At 39.0% G+C, this 13,523-nt stretch overlaps 1 protein-coding gene across 1 annotated transcript in view; it reads left to right on the forward strand.

Annotated features, from left to right (window-relative positions):
* LOC122814337 (zinc-binding protein A33-like) overlaps nucleotides 1–13,523 on the forward strand; it is a 333,543-nt gene that overhangs the window by 89,178 nt on the left and 230,842 nt on the right. The window contains exon 4 of the mRNA XM_044086923.1: nucleotides 11,221–11,243. Coding sequence (XP_043942858.1) covers nucleotides 11,221–11,243 — 23 coding nt within the window. The remainder of the gene's footprint in view (nucleotides 1–11,220; nucleotides 11,244–13,523) is intronic.

Genomic DNA, 13,523 nt, shown 5'->3' on the forward strand with positions numbered 1-13,523 from the left:
TCTCCATCAACAGTCTCAGAGCAAACATTGCATCTGTAGTGCTCTTTCTTGGCATGAAACCATACTGCTGATCACTAATCATCACCTCCCTTCTTAACCTAGCTTCCACTACTCTTTCCCATAACTTCAGGCTGTGACTGATCAGTTTTATCCCTCTGTAGTTACTACAACTCTGCACATCACCCTTATTCTTAAAAATAGGTACCAAAACACTTTTTCTCCACTCCTCAGGCATCCTCTGACCTTCCAAGATTTCAGTAAAAATACCATAAGATATGGATAACAAATCTCAGTATCAGCTCTCTTATGTATAGTTGAGTTAAACCTGAAGCTGTAGACTTCCCTGCCCCTCAGCTTGTGCTGTTTTAGTAGCAAGCCATCTGCCATGTTGGAGAAAATTATTCTCATTTGTACATTTTTAAAAGCTTATATTCACTGCTTGTCTATAATTCAAAGGTACACTACTTTTCATGCCATTTCTTTGGGTCTAATTACTTTAGCACTCTTCCATTAAAAGCACATTTTTGGCTGAATAACATGAATTGCATTTTACTTCTTGCCCATTTAAACATTGTAGTATAGGCCATTATGCATTTTAATGGCAAGCAAGACTCTCAAAATAGTTGCTATATGTTCTAATGAGCAAATTGTCAAAGCTCAAATTGTCTGTGGTCCATTCCTTCATCTGGTAGTTCAGGAATCTGGCAAGCATTGCTCTGAGTCATCTTTTCACGTCTTTAGAACATATAATAAACGTCTTTTATTATGCAATTGAAGAACTCGGGGTAGCCTAGTAAGTCAGTGAGCCACTGAGGGACGAATTACAATATACTTGATTGTTCTGCTTTCTTTTTCAGCAGTGAAAAACACAAAGATGGTTCTGCCAGCCCAGTTCTCCTGATTATTGAGACTGTTAACAACTCTGTTGTTTGATTAATAAAAAACACTCAAAGCATTTTAGTTTCTCGGAGATGTCCACCAACATCAGTGACAACATTTTCATCTGGAGCCAGTCTCCATGAAAGCAGTTTTTTTTTGCGCAAGCTGCCTATCAACTAAAGACTGCAATACAGCAAACATAGTTTTAGGTCACAAGTAACTTCAGATGAAGCTCCCATCTCCATATTGTCTTCAGATAGTTGACTCTGTACAGGACTTTATGTGGCTATACATCACAAGGGCCCAACTCAATGAAACCCAGACTCCACCAGACCCTAATTGCCTCTTGGGAAGCACTTATAAGAAAGCTCTTATTGCTCTTATGGGTCTATATTATGTTATCAAAACGTGAGTTCGACGAACTGTATCTGCATCGGAAATGCAGTTCAGCGAACTGTTGGTAAGATTAAAGTACAGTGAAGATCGGAAAATTTTCCCTTTCCTCACTGTAGTGCGATCTCGGAGTTGATATATATAATTAGCGGGGTGTGTGTGGGGGGCACAGCCCCTCACAAGAGTAGATTCGCTGAACTGCATTTCTGATGTAGATGCAGTTTGGTGAATTCACTTTTCGATTACATAATATAGACCCTGCTCTTATGACTAGCTCTTGATGAAAAACATTTAATACATTTATGTCTGGACATAAATTAGCTACCACAGTGACTTTCACATAAAGAAAATTAATACAAATTAATACATTTTAAAAACAAAATAAACTGTGAATTCCTAGATGTTAAGCATATGTTTGAAATGAGAAACACTACATGTTTTGATGGAAGATGTTCTCAAACAGAAGATTAAGCGACTAACTAGGAATGTAAACATATCCTTACCAAACCTTAATTAATGCAGAAGCAGTAACAGTAATTGAGGCAAGCATTATTGACTAACAGTGGTGGTGACACTGTGTCATTTACCATTTATATACTATTACAGGAATGTACCATAAAAAAGGAATCTGGAATTACAGGATGGTAGACTTTATCCAGCTGCAACACATGATGGAGACTGAAAGGCAGGAAGCAGCACCACCCCTTTGGTATGCATGTCCTTCTTGCTGTTCAATTCTTATGCCAGCCAGCCAGGATAGATAGATTACGCAGCACACCTTTCTGTTACAGATGATGAAGTCGTAGTAGAGACGCACATCCTTTCAGTAGGTATAGGAAATGAAAATTTATGAATGCCACCATGAACAATATCAATATGCCTATTTTGGCATATCTTTATCACATGTATTTTGTCACTGTCACACACTGCTCATGCCAATGGTTGCTGCTATTTCCACATGGATTTCTAAATGTAAATGCATGTATATATTATACTGCACTGGAGCTGCATGAATGATGCTGTCAACATTTCTATTTGGGCACTTGGAAAGCCAAATGAGGAGCCTGCACCATTCATTTCCTTGACTTCCTTAGATTAATGCTTGGAAGCTCACAATATATTCTAACTACAAGATCATATAACCTTTGGAAAGGGATGTACTCTATTCCCGGATGGCTTGGAAGTGCAGAAGTACTGCATGATGGGTAGAGGTTGATCACCCTTGCAAAGCAAAAAATAAATAAAATAATGTTCAGAAGAGATTTTGATTATCATCTTATTAAAGCTGACTACTTGAATTCTTGTGACTTATATAGCTTTGTAAACCAGACTCTGACAGATGTTTGTAAGTGGGGGCTGCATATATGGCAGCATACTGCCTACGACCATGTATGTCAGTGTTGCTGACTCAGCATCACAGTTCTATGTTAGCAAAGTGTCCTTGCAGGCTTATTATATCTTTATTGTAGGGAATGTGACTTGTCCTGTGTAATCCAGCTGTACATGATGTGCCACCAGTTGCACACAGTGCCATACTTGTTCCATGTAGTAAAATGTCTGCCTTCAGTGTTGTATATACTAGCATTTTATATCTGTCAGTACTGCACATGTACATTATACAATGCTGTGAAGTGAGGTAACTGCTGATAATGGTACAGCCCTGCATGGATTTGCTGTAATATTACTACACACCTTGAATAAACTGTTTTCTATCTAAACAGAGAGTAAAAACAATTGCATCTTCTTCCAGAAAAATATATAATGTGCAGTTTATATCATTATTTTAGGAACTGTGTTGTACTAAATGGTGAAATGCAGCAGAAAGGAAATACTTTTGTCTTTATAACGGGTACACACTTGAAAACAGCAGAGTGGCTCAGACTGAGATACGCATCTCATAGTCAATGTTTTATTTCATTATAAAGAAAATAGGCTGTAATGTTTATTAGTCTTTGTTCTTCTTCTGCTTATATACATTGCATGATCTATTCTTACATTTTAGTATTTTATCTATTGGTTGATTTAGTGTCTCTTGGAATCAGAGGTAGGCCTTTCCAATTCTTCATTAGCCTACAGAGTTTGAGGAATCAGGGAGAACTTTTTCAGAATTGGTTGCCATAAAAGTGTTGTAGCAGCATTAGGTGTTAAACATTTTGGAATCCAGCCCTTGGTTTCTATGGCTTCTCTTTAGGTGGTGGTAGGTTTTTGGAGGTTATTGTTTCACTTTAGTGTATGTAGTTTGCTTAGTTTCATTTGTTTTATTTATTTATTTTTGGCTTTAACAGGGTCTGGATAGGCTTGCTGACTGGATCAGGGATTTATGATGTGCACGTGATACAGATAAATGCAATGATTACATGCATGCATAAGATGCATAGCAATACTATACAAATGAGAGTTATATATGGATTCATTACTTTCTTACATCTAGGCATGCACATACACAGACACACACACACACACACACACACACACACACACACACACACACACACACACACACACACACACACACACACACACACACACTGTTATGTACATACAGAGAATGTGGTCTCCAGCATAAAATATGTCACTGATGTCTTGTGCTATGGAAGGCTGTACACATGCGTGTAACTGCCAAGAACAGGTATTCTGTTTTCAGCTACCATCATACCATATAAAAGCAGCACCTCCATGCTGTAACCCATGGTTAATGCATAGCTGAAAAATAAGAGTCAAGTTATATGGCCACATGGCACCCTGTCAAAAGGTGGGATGGTGAAGATTTATCATGGGGTTCTTGATCAGTCCAGATGCTGGTTATAAAACCACAGAGTTTGTGATGTATACACTATTCACTTGTGTTTATTAACTTGAGTTCCATGGTTGACAATGCCTGAGTTGCATGGACATGAGGACATATTATTTGCTATATTATATGTGGTTTGATTTTTTTCGTTTTCAGATTTCTTTTCCACATGTGAAGTGACCTGGTAAGTGACCTACTTAGCTGTGAATTAAGCTGATGCAGCAAGGCATAATGTACAATATCAGCAATATATATGGACAGATACCGAATGACACTCGTGTCTCATATGCAGGAGCTGAATGCAGTTTTGCCATGTTTCCCCATGGGCAGTTGCAGTCATCAACTTCACTTTCAGCTATTTGTGGATGCTGATTCTACAGTTTATTTAAGTTTAATTTAATACAGCAAAACATCAAGTAGGTGGAATCCTGGCTGTCCACTTTGTTACATTATTTATTTCTTGTTAAATGCATATTTTTTTATATTTGGTTTATAAATTATCGTAGTATAGCCAATAGCCAGCCACAGAAACTCCACTTGTATAACAGCAGAATTACTGCATCATGTAGCACCCCCCCCACCATACAGTGCCTGCAATCACAATGATGACATACAGGGGGAGCTCTAACATATAAATCAGAAGCCTACTAAATACCTTCTGAGCCAGTCTGCTTTGACATTCCTTGTATTCACTATGGTCTGTATTATGTACACACTGTACTGCAAAGCTTGCATTTTAGCTATGGTTACCACCCATCATGTTGTCCGTGGGACACTCACGGGGTGAGCGAGGGTTACCACCTGTCCCACTCTGCGAGGGACAGTCCGTCTTTGGGCAGTTGTGCCCTGCAAAAAAAATTGTAAAAATGGCAAATATCCTGAGATTTTAGGGCAAAATTATTTCCTATATTTTATGTAATAGTTGCATAAAACAGTTATTCTGTATCTGAAACACCTGAATGTTAAAATAAACAGAATAAGCAGCTAAAATGCTACAAAAATAAGTTTTTATTTAGGCAAAAAAGTGAATTTCTGTCCTTCGTACTGGTCGTGGGTATGTTTTGGCCTGCAAAATCTGATGTTTGTACCAAAAATGGCCCACTTTGGGTATTTGAAAAGGTGGCAACCCCGGTTGAGCCATGTCATCCGGTTGCCTGCACTGTGAAGCAGTGGGACTTTAAAAGTCCTGTTTTTTGATCCATGCGAAATTGCCATGGAAAAGCTGAAACTACTTCTGTTTTTTTCCATGGCAATGTGGTTACGTCACCAACCCAGACCTGCAGGCAGAAGTATTCCCTGTTAGGTCAAGGTGGTGTAAATCGTGCAGCAATTGGCTGCAAGGATTGAAGGGGGCAGGGATTCTACTAGGAAGAGGCCTACAACGGTTGCAGGTATGGAGTGGGTTTCTATTAGTGCTTCTATAGCTGCGGTGGGAGGATGGCATAATGGTTAAGGTGTTTACCTTGCATACACAAGGTACAGGGTTTGATTCTCCCCGTAGGGTGCTTACTGAAAAACATTCACAAGGGCAGGGCAGTTAACCTGAAATACACTAACCTAACCTAATATAGGAATTAGGAAGGACTGAGATTTGCCAGCCAGCCATCGAGAAAACCAGGAAGCCAGCCACTGAAGCAGGTAGGAAGCCTGCTAACCAGCCAGCCAGCCACTGAAACAGGCAGACAGCCTGCTAGCCAGCCAGTCAGTCAGCCAGCCACTGAAGCAGGCAGAGAGCCTGCTAGCCAGCCAGTCAGTCAGCCAGCCACTGAAGCAGGCAGAGAGCCTGCTATCCAGCCAGCCAGTCAGCCAGCCACTGAAGCAGGCAGAAAGCCTGCTAGCCAAGTCAGCCGGCCACTGAAGCAGGCAGAGAGCCTGCTAGCCAGTCACCCAACTACTGAAGCAGGCAGGGAGCCTGCTAGCCAGCCAGCCACTGAAGTAGGCAGGGAGCCTGCTAGCCAGCCAGCCTGCCACTGAAGCAAGCAGGGACCCTGCTAGCCAGCCAGCCACTCCAGCAGGTAGGGAGCCAGTCATACAGCCAGCCATTCCAACAGGAAGGAAGCCAGCTAGCCCAGCGAAGACTGTGATAGTGGTAAGTACAACAGTCAATATTATTTTGTGGCTCTAGTTATTTAAAATGAGAATATTGTGCTCTATTTAAAGTTTTTAATGTATAGAGGTAAATGGGGGTGGCAGTATGCAGTATTTAAATCTTTGCAGTGGTTATTTTGAGATTGCCAAGTAGTAGCTTAAAATAAGAATATTGTGCTTTTTAAGTTTTTATGTTTAGAGGTAAACGGGGGTGCCGTACGCAGTATTTAAATCTGTGTAGTGGTAATTCTGAGATTTCCAAGTAGTAGTTTAAAATAGGAATATTGTGCTTTTTAAGTTTTTAATGTTTAGAGGTAAATGTGGGTGCAGCACACAGTATTTAAATCTGTGCAGTAGTTATTTTGAGATTTCCAAGTTGTTGTTGTGTCTTTCGGCTTTTCCCGGTTGGGGGTCGCCACAGCGGAACTCCGGTCCGCCAATGATTGGCAGTAAATTTTTATGTGCCGAGTTGCCGGCCCTGACGCACAACCTTCAATGAAGGTACACCCATTCACACATGTCTCCACACAGAAGACGCTCTTTCTCAAGAATTGAATGGGACAACATCTTGCTGTGAGGTGACAACGCTACCGCAGCACCACCACCGCAGTTTTTTTTTTTGAGATTTCCAAGTAGTAGTTTAAAATAGAAATATTGTGCTTTATTTACATGTAAGTTTTTAATGTTTAGAGGTAAATGGTGGAGGGTGCAGTACTCAGTATTTAAATCTGTGCAGTGGTTATTTTGAGATTTCCAAGTAGTAGTTTTTAAAGGTATAAAAACTGTGTGTGTGTGTGTGTGTGTGTGTGTGTGTGTGTGTGTGTGTGTGTGTGTGTGTGTGTGTGTGTGTGTGTATGTGAGTGTATGAGTGTATCTGAGTGTATGTAATTACAATTGTTGTAGTTGTCTGGATATGATTTGGAAGTATTAGTTCTTTAAGGCTGAAACATGCATAGAAGTTTTGTTTATTTCTGGTGGGGGGCAGTCTTAAAGATAAATGTAGTGTGATATATTTCTATTGTCGTGGCTTTTTTAGGGTATGTTTACAGATAGAAAATGTTCGAGGATAGTTTGCACCTTTTTGTGTGGAAATGTTTGCAATTTAATGCTGTTTTCAAGAAGTTAAGATATACTGTTTGGGTAATTTTTCCTGTTCTTGCAAGTCAATGTGCATGTAGTATAAGTCTACCTTTAGAGGGAATGTTCATAGATAACGTAGTGCATTTATTATTCTAGTAGGTACATGTTGCCAACTTGCCGTAGCTGTTTCAAGAATGTTTTCATTTATAGTTGTAAATGTGTCCATTTTATTTTTTACGCTGTCTTTAATAAGGTTAAAATGTCCTGCTTTGCTCGTAATGTGAATATGGGTGTGCTGCTTTTACTTGGGCCTGTTTATTGCATCATTGTGCTGGGTAAATTACTGTTAAATGTTTATTTTTATTTCTCTTAATTGCTATGTTTTGAGGTAAAAGGGGTCCATGGGGTCTGCTGTGCATTGTAATTTATTTTAGCTGCTCTTACAGAAAGTATTTTTAAAAGGTAAAATGTTTACGTACTTTTATTTTTTTTTTGTGGATGCATGTTCAGAAGTTAATGTAGTGCATTTGGGATTGTGCTAAAACATGTCATTGTTTCAGGATAGTTCGCTTTTATAAGTAACAAAGTGTGTATTTTGTTTTTAGTGATGTCTTCAATAAATTTACAATGTACTGCTTTCATTATAATCCGATTACAGCCAGTGCTGCTGTTGGGCATGTTTGTTAATAGATCATTGTGCTGTGTTAATTAATGCTGTACGTTTATTTCTTTTTTCTTAACTGCTGTGGTCCAAAGGTAAATCAGGTCTATGGTGTCTGCTGTGCATTCTCATTCATTTTTGAGTGTCTTTTTGGTACAGTGAAAATGTGTTTAACTTTATTTTCTTGAAGCTTGGGGGGCATGTTCGGTGGTAAAAATAATACATTTTGTTTTCTACAAGCTGTGTTAACGTCAAGTTTTCAATGGCCAAAATGCCCTCTACATTATGTCATTTACTATTTTACCTTTTTTAAATTGTCTGTAATATTAATTCTCTTCTGCTCCATTCCTCAGGTCTTTCACATGCCAATATTTTTCTAGCAAGTTCTTTTGCATGCCAGTGTCTGTATCCATCCATGTAAAACCCCTTTTTCCCATTTTTGCACATGGGGTTGTAGAGACGTGATTTAACAGTGGCAATCATCTAGGGCCACGGCTAGTTCTTTATCAGGTCTTCAGTGACTCTATATCAAAGAACAACGTTAAACTGCTTCATGTTTCATGTGCCAGTGTTTTTATGATTGTTATCAGGTGCCATTTTTTTTCAAACCAATGATTTCACTTACCAATGTTTCTAGCCAGTTCTTTCGTGCGCCAGTGTTTGTAGCCAGTAGATTCGTGCACCAATATGTTACTGAACCCTACTAACACTGTTTTGCTAAATACGTTGCATATCAGGTAAGTACAGCTTCAAGAATAAAATGAGCAGCAGCTTCATCACAGTCAACCACCAACAAGAGAATGTGCAAGTGGCAGGATGTTTAGAAAACAGAATTCGACTAGATCGAGAAATGCAGAGATGTGAAAGCATTCTGCAGGTACTGTAAAAGAGAATTTCTAGTGATCCACAGTGGAAGAAACAATGTCACATGACATGAGCCAACTGAACAGCATAAGACTGCTGTTCTTCAAACAAAATCCAGTCATCTGATGACAAAGCGGGCAAGGAACACAAACATCGAGGTACCAGAACTTAGGATCATTGCAGCAGAAGCCTTGGAGGTGTTCCATGCTGTTACGCATGATATTTCCTATAAGAGTTTAGACTGTGCAGTAAAGTTGGCCAACCAGTTGTATAGTGACTCAGACATTGCAAAGAAACTATCTTGTGGAAGAACCAAGGCTGAAGCCCTTGTCAAAAATGTTTTGGGACCACACTCATTGGAATGTCTCCTGCATGACCTTCAAAAACCAGGCACTTCATTTGCAATTTCATCAGATGCTTCCAACAAGGGGAACATAAAATAATTTCTACTTGTTGTGAGGTATTTTTCTAAAGAAGAAGGGGTGGTGAATGGCCTTTTGGACTTCTATGAAGACCCTGATGAATCTACATGGGCTGTATCACAGCAGATTTCAAACATTATGGAAAAGCACTCCTTGCCCTGGAACAGCATTTCAGCATATGGGGCTGATAATACCAGTGTGAACTATGGGGAGAAATCTGGTGTGTATACCAGATGAAAAGAAAAGTGCCCACATCATTCACAATGCAGCCAAAAAAGCTGCAGCACAACTAGCATATGATGAGGAAGTATTTGTAATGAAACTTTTCAGCCACTTCTCAGGTTCTGCCACAAGGACCAGAGACTTGAAAGACTTCTTTGAGTTTTGTGGCATGGAATTTGAGAGTCTGTTAAGACATGTGCCAACAAGGTGGCTGTCACTACTTCCAGCCATTGAAAGAGTAGTGAAAAATCTCCCAGTGCTCCAGTCCTATTTCCTCTCCCAGGGAGAAGAGGAGACCCCTGGCAGATATGGCAGTACTTTTCAGCTAATGAGCATGGTGAGAATGCATTGCCTACACTGCCCCAGTACTATTTGCACTTTCTCAGTACTGTTCTTGTGGATTTCAATGAACATATAAGTACATTAGCAAAATCAGCACTTACTGACATGGAAACATTTCCTATAATGGTCTCTGTCAACAGGCAAGAGCTGAAGGTGCTTTCTTTGGAGGGAAACATAGGGCACTTATGAGCACATTAGACAGCACTTCTGCTAACAAACTGAAAAGAGACTTCACTGTGTTCTTGGAGACAGCAGTAAAGTACTTAGAACAGTGGTTTGATTATACTGAAAACAACTACTTGTTTACACTGTCTAAATTATCTTTAACTGAGCCCTTTCAGTGACATACTCAGTGTGACCACTGCCCAGAGTCTGCAGGATGTAGATGAAGACCATCTTTTTAGGGACTACTTAGCAATTGGGCCTTTCTCCAACAGTTATGTACCACAAGCTTGACCCCAGGAGAAAAGTGGCTGAAGCTTTTCAGAGAAGGGCCTGAGCTGACTGCACTATATCCAGTAATTGCTAAGGTATTATCTATACCAACATCAAATGCATTTGCAGAAAGAGTTTTTTCTTTGGTGAAAAGTAAATGGACAGATGTGCGAAACCGATGTAGTGTGGAATTGTTAAAAGCTGAACTAATGATGTCTATAAATTACCAGATGAAATGTAGTGACTTTTTATTCAAATATTGTATCAAATCGGGCCCTTCTTCAGGCCATAAAATCAAATGCAAAATACACTTAAAAAAAAAAGTGATTTAGTTAGTGTACAAGTGTGCAGTAAGTTTTGTTTTTCTTTGCTTTACCTTTAATTTGGAATAAAACAGTCTTAATTATACACATTTAGCTTGTGTGTAGTATGTAGATTTTTTTGTTTCCTTTCATTATAGTCATGGCTGGTTTATGAATTTTTTAACTATTTTTTAAATAAGCAAGTGTCTGTTTAATGAGTAGTGTATTTTTCCTTTAAAGTTTACTTACTGCTACAACTGAGTAATGTGTTTTTTGCAGTAATGCTTCACTGCATTAAAATGGTTTGTGAGTTTTCAGTATGCTGTAATGACTTCACAATGTTGTACCCATAAGTCTAATACTGCATCTCCTTCAACACCTCTGGTGATGCCATGGTGGGGGTGTGGCCAGTGTCATATTGGCCACATCCCCATGCCCTACTGGCCACACCCCATGTCCCACTTTGGCCTTGTTAAAAGGTGGCAACCCTAATTTTAGCATTCTACTGTACTCTGTAACTAGATCATGTCCAAAAATATTTTTATAGATGAGTTCACTTACCTATTAAGACTGAAACTGAGATGCATTGTAAGAGTGATTATAGGAAAACAATATATCAGCAGAGGTGATGTATGCATAATTATCATTATATGATGGTCAGGTACATTATTACAGCTTTTAAGCTGCTATGCAGTGAGATTAATGTATATTGATATGCCTGTGCTATTTTCTTCTATACAGGAAGTGAAGAATGAAGTAGAAAGGTATGTACGTACCCTAGCATTCTGACTTCAGCCACAGTAAGGAGTTTTAAGAATTCTGAATATGTTATATATTTATTTTTTTGTGAATGGTAAAATGTGTTGGTCTTAAAAGACATAACTATATATTATGTGTTATATTTTTCAGTACATTTACTATTTTAATATTGCTGGACCTCACTGAGTCTACCTCATAATAAAGGAGTTGCTGTATCACGCTGCCAAGAAATTAATCAGTTTCCTGATGTTTCAGATTTCAGTACAGAAATAATTAATGCATAACATATTCACTCAAGTATTATGCGATTTTTTATTAATAAAAATACATGTAAGTTACTTATTACTTGTGTAATAAACAGCAGAAAACCAAAAGCTAGTCAATCCTCATACTATGAAATTAAGGATTACTTTTCTGTACAGATTGCAGCATACTGCTGTAGCATTGGTGGGCTGTCCCTAATGGCCATTGCTGTGGTGACGGGATTCTTATGACAGAGGAGTTGGGAAGCTTAGCTAGAGGAAACATTTCCAGTAGTAAGGAGTACTATAATCAGGATTCTGGGCATCATTGCCAAGTGATTCACCTTTAGAATTGGTAAATTAAATATGGCTGACTGATAGTAATCCCTAGTCATAAGCGACTCAGAGTAGTATGTTAGGATCTGGCTACCTTATCTTAAAAAAATACTACCACAAAATATCTGAGAGGGAATAAGATAATGATGGATACAGTGGCTAGGAATCTATAGATATACTGTTTTCTAATCCTGAGAGTCTCTCTGTCATGACAGAGGCATAAAACATTTTAATCTTGACTTATGGCTAAGGGATAGGCTGGTGCTTGCGTGGTGTTGCTGGTAAAAGTGCGTCATTAGGCTCAACCATGGGCAGGGGAAGGTTTGTAAATGATATGTACATTGGATGCTGGACTGGCATACTTAAAGGAAGAGGAGAGCCTTGCACATTATTTTGAGAGCTGGACATCAGTGTAAAAATAATAAGTTATGTATTTGAGCATAGCAGCTGGGATAATATTTCAAATAAGGGGAATCATTTTGGGTTTGTACATAAGACAAGAGATTTGTAGTTACAAGTGCCTTTGTCTCAGTCGTACTGAACATTGTAAATGAATGATGATTAACTGAAAATGTTGCTGTACAAAATTATCACACAAGTGCCAAATCAAAGGATACAGATGCACTATTGGCACGTTAAGGGTTACTGATTGAAATTTTACTGGACAACTGCCCGATTCAGGAGTTCACACTTGGTAAAGGACACTTATTTGGTTGAGGGGGTCTGAACACACTTAGTAAGTGATTAAATGGTATATAACAATACAGCTGTTAACAGAAGTTATTAAATTATTTTTACTATTGAAAAAAGAAAGGAAAGAAAATATACTATGAATCTAAAGGTATAGATGAACGGGCAATATTGAAAGCATGGTGATCTAGGGAAGAGAAGAAAGTCTAACTACAATATAAATGATGGTACATTTTGACATTAGATGGAAGGATGATTTTTCTCTGGTCAGACCATAAAACAGTCTTCAAAAGCAGATAGGTGAATGCCAAGTAACAGAAACCCATGAAAAAGCATGGGGTCAATTTGATCCTGTGGCAGAGAAGGACAGTCATAACTATGACCTCAAACAACTTGGGTTCATTTACCAGCACAGGAACTGAAGGATCCAAAGCATGGATGGTGAGAGTGAGCAGGCATTACTGGATCACTCATGCTGGTAAAGAGGGAGACATTATGGCCTGTAGCACTGTTGCCCTCAACAAGAGTATATAAGGAATTGCAGTAGCGATTATTGGGTAGGTGTGGATTGTGCTGCATTTAAGCCATGAGGGCATGCATGTATATACAGGAGTGTATGTGGAAGTCTACTAGAGCAGCAGCATATACAAAGCCATCCACAAACACTGGGAGGAGGTCTTTGCATACAGACAGCTATGTACAGCTTAATTGTCTCTCCCCACCACCATCACACAGGATTACTCGCAGCTATCTGTAAGTGGCCCATATGTGATATATCTGCATCTGTTGAGTGTGATACACATACATATATATGGGCAATTATACAAATATATAAATCATACACAGGCAGGGACAGAGAGAGAGAGAGAGAGAGACAGACAGTGACAGAGACACACACACACACACACACACACACACACACACACACACACACACACACACACACACACACACAAAGAGAGAGTCATAGAGAGAGAGAGAGAGAGACACCCAGAAAGGCATAGAGTGATGTCCTGC

Source organism: Protopterus annectens, chromosome 10.part0, assembly GCF_019279795.1.
Source record: "Protopterus annectens isolate FY-2018-M chromosome 10.part0, PAN1.0, whole genome shotgun sequence".
Classification (NCBI taxonomy): Eukaryota; Metazoa; Chordata; order Ceratodontiformes; family Protopteridae; genus Protopterus; species Protopterus annectens.